This window comes from Heterocephalus glaber, unplaced genomic scaffold (genome assembly GCF_053883595.1).
Source record: "Heterocephalus glaber isolate CG9 unplaced genomic scaffold, H.glaber_assembly_v1.0 deba00000331, whole genome shotgun sequence".
NCBI lineage: Eukaryota > Metazoa > Chordata > Mammalia > Rodentia > Bathyergidae > Heterocephalus > Heterocephalus glaber.
Window position 1 is genome coordinate 1,019,249 of NW_028258142.1, and position 14,365 is coordinate 1,033,613.

The 14,365-nt window shown below is 54.5% G+C and overlaps 1 protein-coding gene across 5 annotated transcripts in view; it reads right to left on the bottom strand.

Moving 5' to 3' along the window:
* Nfatc1 (nuclear factor of activated T cells 1) overlaps nucleotides 1-9,037 on the bottom strand; it is a 117,430-nt gene extending 108,393 nt beyond the window's left edge. For 2 of the 5 annotated variants that reach the window (XM_004861918.4, XM_087188866.1), the window contains exon 1: nucleotides 8,601-9,036. In XM_004861918.4, the coding sequence (XP_004861975.1) occupies nucleotides 8,601-8,727 (127 nt within the window). In that variant the 5' untranslated portion in view covers nucleotides 8,728-9,036. Of the gene's footprint in view, nucleotides 1-4,607; nucleotides 4,776-8,600 lie in introns of those variants that run through there. The other 3 variants (XM_004861916.3, XM_004861917.3, XM_021242141.2) reach the window with 3 other exon arrangements.
* Nucleotides 9,038-14,365: the final 5,328 nt, after the last annotated feature.

Genomic DNA, 14,365 nt, shown 5'->3' on the forward strand with positions numbered 1-14,365 from the left:
ACGAACAACTTATTTTTCATTTTGAGAAACATTCCCTTTAGCCTTTGCTGAGGCTGAGCCATAGGACATGAAGCTAGAAATAGCACTGGAAGGAGACTGCAGCCAGACCCTGTCCTCAGGCTGCTGGCCACCTTGTGCTTCCCACAGATGTGGCAGGAGAGGCCCCCAGTCCAGGCCCGACTGTTAAGTTTGCATGACTGGAATAAAATGAAACAGAACAACTCAAGAACTGTTCAGACCTTGCTATTGGGAGCTGTTTCCTTAGCACACTACCTACTGGATGGCACCACCTAACAGGGCAGCACGGCAACAGGGTCAGGCCCAAGGCATGACAGACAGCAACAGGTTCCGAGGTCCTATCATGCAGCAATCTGTTGCAGGGAGATTTACAGTGGCAGAAAGCTGGGCTCACTACAGCTACAGCAGCAAACAAACAGCACCCAGAGCTCCACAAATAAACTCGATACAGCCTGTTGGAGGGTGCTTGGTCCAGCCCCTGCACCCCCGCACTTCATTCTTCAAAGACCTCCCAGAACATTCCCCCACACCTCTCACAAATCATTTTCAATCACCACTTGCACATCTTCTGTTTTCAAGAAATTAAGACATATCCAAGTTGTTCTATTCTAGCTGTGGTCTCCCTCTGAAAACATGATCCAAAGCTGCAACATCCTGTTCACGGACAAGCTCGTCCATGGTGGAGACCTCTGCGGCCCTCGGAGGCAGCAAGCCTGCTCGCAGGAGGGACTAGAATGCCTGCCTTTCAATGCTGAACCTCAGTGAGGCCTGAGGGTGAGGCCCGGCCCTCCCCATGGTTTCCAGATGCAGGGGCTGACCTGTCACAGGCTCCTCCGCAGCCTCCAGGGGAAGAGAAGCCACTGTATTCATGGAAAATGGCCTTGAGAGTAAGAATTCTTCAAAACTCCATCTCTGCAACATCCGCTTTCCACATATGAACAGTTCAGTGCCACGGGCAGAGCCCAAAGCAGGTGGGCAGAGCTGTCCCTGCAGAGGTCCAGGGCTCCCTGCAACACCCAGAGGCCTTGGCCAGTTTCCTCCCAAGTTGCCACAGCGACAGTGCTGGCCATGTCCAGGGCAGCCAAAATAACTTAGAAAACAGGCGCCACGGGGCGGGAAGCGGCTCGCCAGCCTCCCAGCTGACGAGCAAAGCAGCTATTTCCTGAGCCCCAGAAGGGAGCCCACAGCCATGCCTTCGGCCCAGGAAGGGGACCTGGAGCCCAGCAAGCTGGGTGGAAACAGGAAGATGCCAAGCACTGGGAGCCAACAGCACCGCTGTCCTGCCCAAGACACAGTATTTAAAAAATTCTCTTTTTGTTCTCCCAACACATGGTTGTAGATTGTGCATAACTTGCACCTGCTGAGCATTCTGGAAATGAGACACAGACACAGTCTTTCCTTTCAAAGAGCCTCCGAGTGCCTGGGACCTGTGGCCCAGCCCAAGGGCTCCTGACCCAACACTTGTGTCCTTCCTGGGAATATGCAGCCCCTGGGCTGCCTCCGACACTCAGCACTAGTGTGTCCTTTCTGACAATGTGAGGTTTGTGCTCAGTTGTTATAATCTATAAAACTCAATACTGCCTTGCTTCATAACTGATCTAGAATTACTCCTTAACTCATTTATATGCAGAAATAGTGTGAGAAATAATCCATGAAATAATGTGACTCCAGAAATAATGTGAAGTACTTTCTACCTCCCGTTGTGGGGCTGGAGATTTTAATATAATAAGTTAATGTAATGTAAATAAATTAATATAACTGAATAATTAAACAAAATGTAATATGACAATGATAATAATTTTTTAAAAGCTTGCATATCTTTCACAAAAAAAAAAAAGAAAAAGAAAGAGAAAGAGAAAGATAGCTGGGTATGGTGACATAAGCTTGTGCTCCCAGCTCCTCAGGAGACTGAGGGAGGGGGGACCAAAAGTTTCAAGCCAGCTTAGGCAACTTGGTGAGACTCTGTCTCAAAGTAAAATAAAGAAATAAATAAACAAACTAAAATGGCTAGAGACATAGCTCAGTGTGAGGCCTGGGTTCCATTCCCAGTACAGGATGCAGAAGGAGGCACCATGAGATGTATACTAGATATTGTATATATGTGGCGTGTCTTCCAGCAACTTCTCTCTGACGCCGAAAAAAGGGGAAGGTGCTCTTCCCAGCCCTGTCCTCCCTGCCTAGAACTCTCTCCAGTGTCTACAACCCCCCCCCCCAGCTGGAGGCACCGGACCAGCGGCCACATCCTAGAGGCTTCTCTCAGGATCAGGGACGCACACTTAGCAAGAATGCTCCAAGAGCAGCCCTGACAGTCTCAGTCTAGCTTTAGCTCTTTTTTTGCTTGGTACTGGGGACGAACCTAGGGCCTAGCATAAGCGTTCTATCACTGAGCAACACTTTCCAGCCCTTTTTATTTATTTTGAGGCAGGATCTTGCTAAGCTGTACAGGTTGCCTCAAACTTGCCTTGTGCTTGCGCTGCCTCAGCTTCTGGAGTAGCTGGGTTCACAGGTGTGCACCACCATGCTGGGTCCTGTCTAACTCTGCAGCATGCTCAGAGATGCCACATTCTGATGGGCCAAGTGTGCCTGGCTAGGACCTTCTAGAGTCCACTTCTCTTGTTGCAGTTTAGATCAAAACCATCAGGAGCACTCGAAGGCACATGCCTGGCATGTGCGGGATGGGGTGGAGTGTCCTGAACCCACTTGCTTCTCCAGCCTGGAGGGAACACTGAGCTGCTTCTCCAGCCTGGAGGGAACACTGAGCTCACCAGTACCCATTCAGCACAGCATGTGGCATCTGCAAGGAGAAGCCACCCAGTCTGCCTTCCAGTGTTTCTTCCCAGGTGAGCTTGCCTAAACCTAATCATCAACACTGTGTACCCTAAGAAATCTCAAGAAGACAAGGGTGGACGCCACAGTGCTGGGTCCAGTTATGCGCACTAGATGCATGGCGGTAGCCCATGGCACTGAGATGCACCAGGACCTGCCCAGCAGCATACCTGGGGCCCTACAGACCCCAAAGTTGCTGTTCAATGGGGTAAACACCAAGTTTGCTTTCCTGAAGCAGGTATGAGAGCAATAGCAGCCAGCTACATTCTCTGCTTCCCCAGCAAGGCCCATTACTTCCAACAAACCACACAGGCCCTGGGTCCTGGTCTCTGCTCCTCTTGCTGGGCTTGTGACCAGCTGTGTAAAGCCTTAAGGGTTGAGAGGAGCAGCGAGGCCCTACCCGTCTGCGAACAGCCTCAGGAGACACAGGGAGCCTCTGCCCCGACTCACTGGGGGCTCACCCCTAAAGGTATCAAAAGTGACGTGGATGAGGTTGTCTGACACTACAGTGGACACCGTAAGAAGAGGACAGGAGTGGAGTCAATATTTCCATGCTACAAAGCTTAGTGACAGCTGCTGAAAGAACTGATAATTGAGGCTGAAAGCTCTTTGCACAAGGCCCACTGAACTCAAGAATGAGAGGACTGGAAAGAACTCTGGGAAGTTCTGCCACAAGCAGCCAAATCCTAGCTGAAAAGCAAAGAGGGCCACAAGGACCCAGATCTCCACTTCCAGACTCAAATCTCTTCCCAACAACTGCCTCTCTCCTAGTCTCACCTGCCTTGGCTCCCACTGATCCCACGGAGCTGGAGCCCACAGCCACAGAATACAGCGAAAAGGGCCCACCAGGGAAGGGTTTCGGGAGAGTGGATTCTGAACCCCAGGCAGAGGGGCCTGGTTGGAACACTTTCAGACATGAAAAAGACGCTGGAGTTTTCAAAAAGGGTATTGAGTGCTATGGAAAATATGACACCATCATTACAGAGACATACAGTCTCTCCCGGCCAAAGTGCCTGTCCCAATTCCACCACTTTATCTGCACACGAACCGGCGGGACAGATTCCCTGTGCAGTGCACCGAGGGCTTTCTGGGGCTGGGTGCCGCTGGGAAGGCAGAAAGCTGGTGGGCAGGACCCAGGGTGCTGGAGGTGGGCTCTGCTGATCAGAGGCCTTTGCAATCCTCAGTTCTCATTATCACCCAAGAGTGTCAAATTGAGGGGAGAGGGTCACAAGGCGTTTATTAACTGGAACCTTTATTTTTGATAGAGTGAAAGCAGGCAAAACCAAACCAAACCAAAAACAAACAACAACAACAAAAACCACCCAACATCGTGCCTGAGACTCCCTGGGAGCCAAAGCCAGGCCTGGCCTTCTCCCGGCCACTGGCCCCCAAGCCACGGGGGCAGCGGCCGGCTCATGGAGGGCGGCTTCCCACCGCCCTCTGGCAGCGACACGGACCATCTGTTCTCAGACGATGAGGTCCAAGTCCTGAGCGCCGGCCACTGTCCCCCTCGGAACGGGCCACCCGGGACAGAGGCGGCCTTTTCCGGGTGCCCTCCACACCCGATGCTCCACTCCAGGACGCCGAGCAGTGCCCTGCAGCCGCGCGCGGCACCTGCCTCGGCCACAGGTGTCCCCCGAGGCCGCGCGCTCGCCTGGCTGTCCGCGTCTCCCCGGGCCGGCACGGGGCGCTGGAGGGAGGCGCCCGGGTCCCTGTGCGTAGTGGGGAGGACAGGGCGCCGCCCCCGTCCGGTTTGAACCCACCTGCAGCGGCAGCGACGGCCTCGCCGCTCTGGTTGAACTCGAAGAGGAAATCGAAGTCGAACTCCGGGTCCTGCTCCAGCCCCGTCATGTCGGGGTCGCGGCGGGTGCGCCCGGCTCGCGGCGCGTCCTCCCTCGGCGTGACGCGCCCCCGCCTCCCGTCGTCCTGTCCCCTCCCCGGCCTCCCGCGCGGTCCCGCCCCTGTCCCCCCGGGTGTTTCCGGGTTTACATAAACAAGTGGCTCGCGGCCGCCGGCTTCTGAGTTTTAAATAAACTCCACGCGCGAGCCGAGCGCAGCCCTGGCGCCGCCCCGCGGTCCCCTCCTGGCCAGGGCTCGGCGAGTGCGGGGCGGCATGGGCCAGGCCCAAGCTTCGCGGGACCTGGGTGCGCCTGGCACCGAGGGCTAGCTATAGCTACTCCCTCCGCGGGGACGAAGAGCAAGGCTGCTAGATGAGCCAAAAGTTTAAAAGGAGGGGCGAGAGGGCCTCAAACTTCGGCCTGCTCCATGCTCAGGGTTTCCTGCGGCCTCCCCCAGCCTGCCCTCCTCCTGCCAGGGCCCCAGGTCTGAGCCCCAGCTGAGCTCTGCAACTTCAACCCTACATTCAGGGACTGGAGTTTTCCACCCCCTTTGCTGGAGAAATTAACCGAAAGTGCCAGGGCGGTGGGAGGGCTGCCGTGAGGTACCCACTGCTCTGTCCTGTGCGGAGTGCAGTTTATAATCCATCCAGGGACTAAGGGCTGTCCCTTCCCTCTGCCGGCGTCTAGCTGGTGGCAGCCCACTTTCCTGCAATACCGGCCTCCTCAGATCTCAGCTCCTAAAATGCCACACATTCTGAGTCCACAGGACCTTGCTAATGCCGTGGGGTAATTTTAAACTCAAAGGCTGGGGGTGTGAAGGCTTGTCCAGGCCCCGGCACAGCCTGGTACACACAGCACAGTCAATAGGAAAGGCTGTGCCGCGGAGCCCGGTCCATCCTTTTCCTGTTTCTCCCAGCTTTTTGTTATAACTTTCTTCGTGTCTTAGCACCATGTAAAAGCAACATCTGGAATACCAGGAAAATGGTGGCCCGGGCGAGAGAGCTAAGCTGAGCATGACCGTGGGAGGGAATCAGGAAGGAAAGGGGGGATGGAGGTCAGTGTCAACGTTTGTCACCAATCCCCTGGCTGCTCCTTTCTGCCCTCAAGCCCTGCAGCCCTGGGGGATGTCTTTTTCCAGTGGAGGTAACCTGGGCCTCACGTGGATCCGCCACCTCCTCCCAGGACCCTTTTCCAATGGCTGGTTTTCTCTCGTGATAAACTATGGTTCAGTTTGGCCTGATTTAGTTTCTAATAATAGTTCTCACTTTGAGATGTTTGTTGGAGGGTTGTTTTGTTTTAGTTTGCTTTTCTGCTGACCTTCGGGCAAATAGAAGTTCTGTTTTCTGTGGAGAAGCCTCAACATTTTATTTTCTCTCTTTTTGTTTTCTTTTTCTTCTTTTTTTTTTTTTTTTTTTTTTTTTTACTTCAGCCACATTTTCAGCACCACCAAAAAAAATACACCCGAGTAACAGCCCTCTCATCTGTTTAGACTACAGCTTTTTGCACAACTGTTGCTTACACTGTTCAGGGTGCACATACCCCCAAATTCTGGCCCAAAGGAGGGAAGCCTCGGGGCTCGGAGCTCTTCAGGAGGCAGGACAGGCTCCTTCTGCCTCCCAGTCACCCACCCAGGAAATCAGATGGCCAGCTGCAGGGTAAAGGCACCCTTTTCGATCCTGCGGCTGAGCTTGTCTTCCTGCCCCGTTGGAGCTATTGGTCTGGACTCTCATTTGCCAGTTCAGCAGACGCTCCTGTCTTGATGGAAGTGTTTAGCTTGGAATGCTTCCTCCAGAGGCTGCGGGATGTTAACGGGATACAGAGCTCCATTGCTGGGTGTGATAAAACAGGGTGCAGGCACTGTGGCATTTTCTAATCTGGATTAGGAAACAATGCCAAGAAGCTAAGTGGCGGGAGAACAGGGTATGCTTTGTTCAGCCTTGGAGAGCCCGTGGGGCATTCTGGGGAGCAGCTTTGACTGGGTGACTACCTACAGGCCTGCATTTCTGGGCGTTCTCCCGGGGAAAACAGCACAGGGCCTTCAGAAATGGCGGTGCCTAGCCTAACGAGCTTCCACCAGATGCTCATTAGACTGAGGACTGCGGTAATCGTTCAGGCCCTCAGAAGGCAGCTGATGTGCGGGCCATGGCCTACTCAGGAGGGACGTGGGCTGTTTTCCCAGTAGCCCTCAGCAATGGCGGACACAGACCTGCCACCACTCTCTCTGCTGTGCAATGGCCTGCCTCTGCACAAGGTGGGATCCATTTCCTATTTAGCCCAATTCGTAGTCCCTATAAAATACACCAGTATTGTTTAGTTAAAGGACATTATTGTCCCCACTCTATGGCCTTTTAGGTGGGGCATTTTCAAACTTATTTTCCTAAGTCGGAAACATGAAAAAACAATCACTACCCCATCAATGCTTTTTTTCCTCTTGTAAAGAGAAAAAATATCTCTTACTACAAAATGGAACACTGACTCTTCAAATAAAGAAATCTAAACTTAGGCAGACCTACCTTTTCTAAAGTAGTGATAAATATGTGGGGAAATAAGGATCCAAGGATTCAAGGCCCAAACCACACCAAAAATATTGTTAAACTTTTCTCATAGCAAGAGTTCATTGTGTAGACATTAAAACATTGCCTGATGTTTCAACATTTAAGCATTTTCTGAAGTTGGGATGAAATGGTAAGAAGCATAAGTCACATCTACTTTTCTTCATCCAGAATTCACAGAATACTTTCTACATGGGATATCTAGGCTCTGAAAATGCTGATCCTCTTGTGCTGAGTTTACTGGCTCCAGCTCATCTTTGTTAGAGATTCGAGTTCTCCAAAGCTGCCCATCTATGGGAGCTGCAGTTCCAGGGCAAGGGACCATTTATTAGTATTGTGCAGGAAACTAGCATTTTCCTTCAAGGATGTCTGCCGTTAAAACTGAGGGCACACTAGCATTGGCAGGCTTGACAACTTTCAATGCTTTTAAGTAACACACTTCAGAGCTGATAAGGAATTCGGAGAGGTGTCTCCCAATTTTCTTCCTGCGTTGGTCATTTTAATCCCAAGGAAATGCCAACCATCCCCTCCTGAGGCTTCCAAAGATACCTGCCCGAGACTATGGGGTGGTTTTTGTTATTGTGATAATTCCTTTAATGAGGCAGCAGGAGAGGGGCTTGCAGGAGGGCCTGAAGCAAGTCCGCTGGGTTGGCCATCCCGGGCTCAGGGCAGACACTGATGCCTTTTTACCAAAGAGAAGCAGCTTGAGCCCTGGGAGACTCTTCCAACCTTCCGGAGGCATTTTTTTTACACTGGAACTCTCTCCCTCTAAGGAACAGTGGATGGGCCCAGTAGGGGGGCTGTGCTCCCACCGCGTTTGACCACAGGCATGACGGCCGCTGCCTTGCGGCGGGGCCTCGACCATCTGGAGGCAGTTGGCCCAGCTTGGCGCTCAGGGAGAGGTACAGGAATCCTCCAACTTCACGTCGAGGGGCTACTCTTTGCCCCAATGGGTGGCCCTGCCTCCCATCCCTCATTCCCAATGAAACCTCACTTATCCCAAAGGTTCCTTTGTAGTCTGAGGATCCTACCTCGCCCCATTCCCAAATTGCGTGCATTTATACTCAATTCCCACAGCCGGGATCCCGGAGAGGCTGCCCCAGCCAAGGCCAAGTTCGCGCACTCAGCGCTAGAGAAGAGGAGACACCTATTGGCAAGAAAGAGCGCTCAAAATCAGGGCTGCGCCGGGGAAACACCAGGGGGACACCCTACCCAATCTGTGCGGCGCCGGCCGCCCGCGCCCTCCTGGGCGCCCAGACCCCGGCCCGGCCGCCAGGGTCCGGGGCTTCGTGCTGGGGGTTCCGACCGCGGGCAGCGGGCGCTGCGGGCCGGGGCCCCGGGGACGCAAGGAGGGACGCGTGATTACCTTCCTCGGCCGCCTTCATGGTGCCGCCGGCGGGCGGCGTGGGCCCCAAAGTTTCTCCGCTCCCGCAGACCGCGGCCAGAGGGCCGAGTGGAAACTTGGAAGGAACTGGAAAGCTGGTACTTGGCATCCACGCGGCGGCGGCGGCTCCCAGAGGGAGGAGGAGCGGCCACGGGCGGCGGGGCGCCCAGGCTGGGCTCCGGGAACCGGACCTCTCCCCAGCGGACACGCGCCCGGCCGGGCTCAGCGCCGCGCGCCGCGGGGAGATGTCATCAGGGGGCGTGCGCGCGTGGCAGGCCCGGGTTCGGTCCGGGATCCGCGCGCGGCGGGGCCGAAGTATGCGCCGCACCCAGAGCTCGCGCCCGGCCGCTTGGATCCGGCTCGGCGACCCCGCCGGCGAGTTCGGAGCCTCTAAGTCTCGCTCTGACGCAGGGCCGTGCTCTGCCGCCTGCCTTTTTAAAGCTGGAAAACACCTCCCCCGCCTCCCCGCCGGCCCAGCGCTCCGCGCCCCCTCCCTGCCGTGACATCACGCCCCTGCCCGCCTGAGCCGGCTTGGGCCCGGGAGACGAGGCGCTGAACGCCTCCCTCTCCGCGCCGCAGCCGCCGCTCGCCGAGCCGGCGGGGCACCCGGGTACTCAGGGGCACCCAGGGGCGGACAGAGGCGCACAAGACTGGTTGCAAGGCCACGAAAGGCGGGCAGAGGTGCACCAGGGGGAAAACTGGCTCAAGAGGCGCGGGTGGGGACTCCCGGCTGGCGGGCGAAATGGCCAGAGGGAAGGGGCGCGCGAGGGGTAGTCGGGCCAGACCCGACGCCTGGGTCCACGCGGGTGTACGCAGAGATCCACACTGCGCCTTAATGAGGAGGTTGGGGTGTGGACGGCGGCGGAGGGGTGCAGAGAAAGGCCTGCATGCTGAAGTCATTATGTAAAATCGCAGGCTTCCCCCGCTATGGAAATTTGGAAAAGCGCTTCCACTGGCAGGCCCGAGAAAGGAAATTCCCATCCCGCTAAATTACTAACAGATTGTTTGGCCATCCCGGGTTGGCCAGATATCGTCATTTTTATTCTGTAAATATCGGCGCGACCCAGCTCGTTGGTTGCAGGAGCTGGGCCTGGAGTTGAGGAGAGCGCGGCCACCTGCGGGCCCCTCCTCCGTCTCGCGTGCCCGGGGGATTAGGAGCGTCTGCGGGCGACCCTGGGGTTTCCGACGGTGGGCAGGGCCAATGTGCGGCCTTTTTGGACGCTTTCCCGTGTCACTTTACACTTTCCTCTTTAAAATCCCCCCGCCATCTCCCCGGGCGCAGTTCAGCTGCCAAAACGGACCGTATTTTCTCGTTGGCTTTGGATGGAAGAGTTGGGATGTCGGGGTGATTAGAATGTCTGGTGTACAGAAATCATAAATCTACTCACGAAAGCTTATGTGGTTTTAAATAAACCCAACAGCAAAAGGGGTGTGTGCCGTGGGGCCGGAAAGCGTCGGGACGCGGGGCGGGGGGTGATATTACTGGGCGGGTGGGTGCTTCCAGAGGACTCAAGGGAATGGGGTAGGGGTGACTCGGATCAATATTTGATCCAACCAGTGAGTGGCGCTGGCCAACTGGGTCGACTTTAAAGAACAGAAAGGTGAGCAAAGAAAATCTGTCCAATACACTCTCACCTACCGGGCCCTTTCCGCAGCTGCAGCTCTGCAGAACTCAAGTCTTTCCACTGCAGGGCTCGGCCCAGGGCACCACCGCCCGGGGGTGCGGGGCGGGAGGACCCCGGGTCTGGCGTGGCCACCTGTGGACCCGCTCCCGCCCTTGGAGCCGGGCGCCCGGGGAGGAGGGTCCACACTGTCCGCTAAATTACTCATTAGGCGCGGAGAGGACCAGGGGGATCTCCAGGGCTGAGTAGCGGAGGGGACCCGCGAGGATGCCCACACCTCGGGCTCCAGAGTGAGCGAGGCCGCCGCTGCGGGGGGGCGGGGTCACGCTGCCGCCTCCCTCCCTCTCTGCTCTTCCAAAATCATCCTTCCTCAGTAAGTCCTGGTGTCCCGGTCCTGGGTGCCAGGATTCGGCCTGGAGTTTCCGTCCCGCCCACCCTGCCCAGACTTTGCCGGGAGAGTTTCCGTCCCCGCCCTCTTCTGCCCTCCAGGTCCCGGCGGGCGGGACTGAGGCAGCGCGGCTCGGCGAGGACCGGGTCTCCGAAGGGCGGAGATCCGGGGAGTCAGGTCGGGGGCCGCCCGGCGGGTCCTCCCTGCGGCGTCCACTCCGCGCGGCCGGCCGGCCGGCCCAGCCCCCAGGAAAGCCGCCTAGGAAGGGCCGCAGCGGGGAGGGGGGGCACCCATAGCCTCTTCCTTCCCCTTCCTCCTCTTCCTGCCCCCCCCCCGTCCCTCCTCCGCCCGCTCCTGCTCCTCCCCTCTCCGACGGCTCCTTCCCTCTTTACTCCCCCTCCAATAAGTAACTTTTCGCCCCATCCAGAAAGCTCTTTCCTGTCTGTCTCAATGCCCTCCTGATCCCCCGCGGGTGACGGAATCCCGGGCCTGTTTCCCTCTGTTTAATGCCGTTGCCAGGCCCACGGTGGCCGGGCGCCAGGGCGCAGGGAGTTCCGAGGCGGTGGCGCCCGGAGCGCCCGGCCCTTAGGCCACCAGCTTCACTCCCGCCGGCCGGCCGCGCTCCCCGCGAGTCCCTCGCGCCTCTTTTCCTCTTCCTCAGGCCTCCTCTCGAGGTTTGTTTATAGCTGCTACTAGGAGAGACGTTACACGGATTTTATTTTAAGAATTGGTGATGACTAACAAAGTTAAAAAGAGCCTAGGACAGAAAACAAGACTATTTTTAGATTACTGTTGTTTCTGTGGATTATTGGGGCAAATACTGCCCCCCCCGCCCCGCCCCAAGCTCAGCATTTTAAAAGTGCCTTTGGGTACCAAATCTCTTCCAGGAGCAGACTAGAGTAAACCTCGTGTGAAAACACCACTGCTATGGAGACGCCTGGGAAGGGCGTTTCCAGCGCAGCCCGAAGCACCTGAGGGCCCAGCCCGAGGGGCCAAGGCCTGAGGGTCACCCTCCTGCCCCAACCCGCTTAGGGGTCCTTGGCCCCACCTGTGCCTCCCTTGGGCTGCTCTGCGGCCAGGCACACTGGGACCTGGTGGGCCCCTCCGCTGAACCCAACACCCAGATGCTTCTTGCTTGTGAAAATCACATCAAATATCTGTGGTTACAGGTGTCCCACACCTGCTCTTCTGTGTCTACAATCTAAGCCACAGTAGTGCTCACCGTAATAACTCCCATTTCAGCTACCTTCGCACCTCTTACTCGGCTCCTACAATGGCATGTATAGGTTCCCCTCCTTGCCTCTGGACAGCACCTTCTAACCCACGGGGAAGGGACCCAAGGCTGAGAGGATGCCAGAAAGCTGGCCTGGTATGGTAGGATGAAATTAACAAACTCGAATGATAGAAAAGGTTATTTATTCCGTGTGTGTGTGTGTGTGTGTGTGTGTGTGTGTGTGCGCGCGCGCGCGCGCGTGTGTGTTTTGCTGGGGATGGAACCCAAGGCCAGGCTCTACCCTTAAGCCATATGCCCAGCCAAATTACTTGCTTTACCTTTGCTAAATGTGTGTTAAAGCTAGTGCAAGCCTCACAGTGGTTGGAGTTGAGGAAGGGGCTTCCTTTGGTGTGCACCTGTGTCAGTACTTGCAGACTTTTCTTTCACCTTGGGGTATATTTGGAGAGCCATAAATTTGGGGCTGAGCAATCTTACACTTGTGAAATACCTCTTTAATTACCCTTCATCTCTGAATGGTGCAGAATGTTCTTCATTGGTTTGTATCTTGAATCCTCCATATGTTAAAATCTTGGTCAGCAGTGTGGAACACTCCTGGGAGGCAGTGAAAAGTCTAGGAGGTAGGGCCTGGTGGAAGGAAGGTAGGTCACTGGGGGCATGCCCTAGAGAGGATATTGGGCCCCTGCTCCTTCTCTCTTCTTTGCTTTCCAGTCACCATGAAATGACCAGCTTTGCTTCACCCATGTACTCCCCACTGTGATGTTCTGCCTTGCTGCAGGCCCAAAGGCAATGGAGCCAACTGACCATGGACTGAAACATCTAAAACCATGAGCCAAATAAATTTTTATGCTTTAACTTGATTTATCTCGGGTATTTTGTCTCAACAATGGAAAGCTAACACAAGGTGGAAGAATTCAATTGATTATAATGAATCAACCTCCCTCCCCTGGGCATGTGCCCAGGGCATAAGGATCAAGGCCGAAGTGTTCAGTCTTGCACCTGATGTTCTTTACCCTCTGCATTCTGTGCCTAAAATGACCGCACAGGACCCTCTTCATCCAAACCCTCCCTAACCACTCTGACCCACTGCTGAGAGTTCAGAGTTATCTTGCCTCACCTCCTTGTAGTCTGCCACCAAATGCTTGCTGGACATACCCCAGCAACTTTTCCTCCAACTTTTCACCCTCCTCCTGCCCAGGGTCCTTGCCACTCTAACCAGTCTTTGCCTCCCCTTTCCTACCTGCTTGCCTGGCTGTCATGGTGATTCATAGAGGCCCGTGAGCCCAGACAGTCTGCTTTTGCTTTGCAGCCTAGCCTATGGTCTATGCTAGAAAATTTGCTACAGGAACTTGAGAAGAACATTCCACATTCTGCTGCTGCTAGGTGGGTGTCCCATGGGTCTCTGGGAAGAGTAGGTGGTTTATACTGGTGTCCAGTCTTCCACATTATTGTTCTGTCTAGTTGTTCAGTCACTGAAAGTAGGGTGTTGAAGTCCCCACTCAACTGTGTAACTCTCTATTTCTCCTTTAATTCTGCTAAGTTTTCCTCTGTGAGGCGTACCTGGGATTATAATCTTTATATTCATTCATTGGCCCTTTCATTTTTATGAAAGGTCACTCTTGATCTGTGTTTACCATCTTCCTGTCACTGTAAAAATCTATCTGAGATTATTAACTTACACAGAGATAAGGGTTATTCTGGCTGTGTTTCAGAGGTTCCAGTTCAAGATCAAGTGGCCCCATTGCTCTGAATCTGTGATGAGGCAGAAGCACATGGTAGAGTGAAAGAGAGGAGGAGGAAGGAGCTGAGGTCCAAGGTCCTCTTCTAGGGCACAGTCCCAAGGACCAGGCCCCTACTCTCCAGGCCCCACCATTTATGTAGCAACCCCGGGACCATGCCTCTGGGGAACACTCAGCATCCAAACCGCCACAGTTTCTAGCAATGCCTCTGCTCCAAGGTCTCTTTGCTTACGTGAGTGTGTTGCTTCAGCCCCTCTGCAGCTGCTCCTGTTCCATCCTTTCGTGGCTGTGTACTTTTGAACCTAAAGTGTCCCCTGCAGACAACATAGAGGCCCAGAGTGGGCTCGATTTGTGAGACTCTTTCCTCAGCTTCCCATGTTTTCTATTTTTCACGTCTTTTTTCCCTCCATTCTGCTTTTATTGCCTTTTCTTTTGCATTAGATGAATATTTTCTAATATAGTGGTTTATCTTATTTTTATATATTTTTTTCTCATTTCTTTGGTGGTTGCTCTTGTGTTTACCATATACATTTATTTGCACAATCAGCTTCAGATTTGTATTAGCTTAATTTCAGTGATACACAGGAACATGATTTCCATGTAGTTCTGCCCCTTTATTTCCACTTTTGTGGTGCTTTGTTCTGCAATATGACAAATAGTATCGGTACATTGTGATAATTATTGCTTTGCCATCTGTAGTCATTTCCTTAGTTTAAGACAGCTTTGCTTCCACCTCCTGCCTTTGTGTCATTATTAGCAAATACATT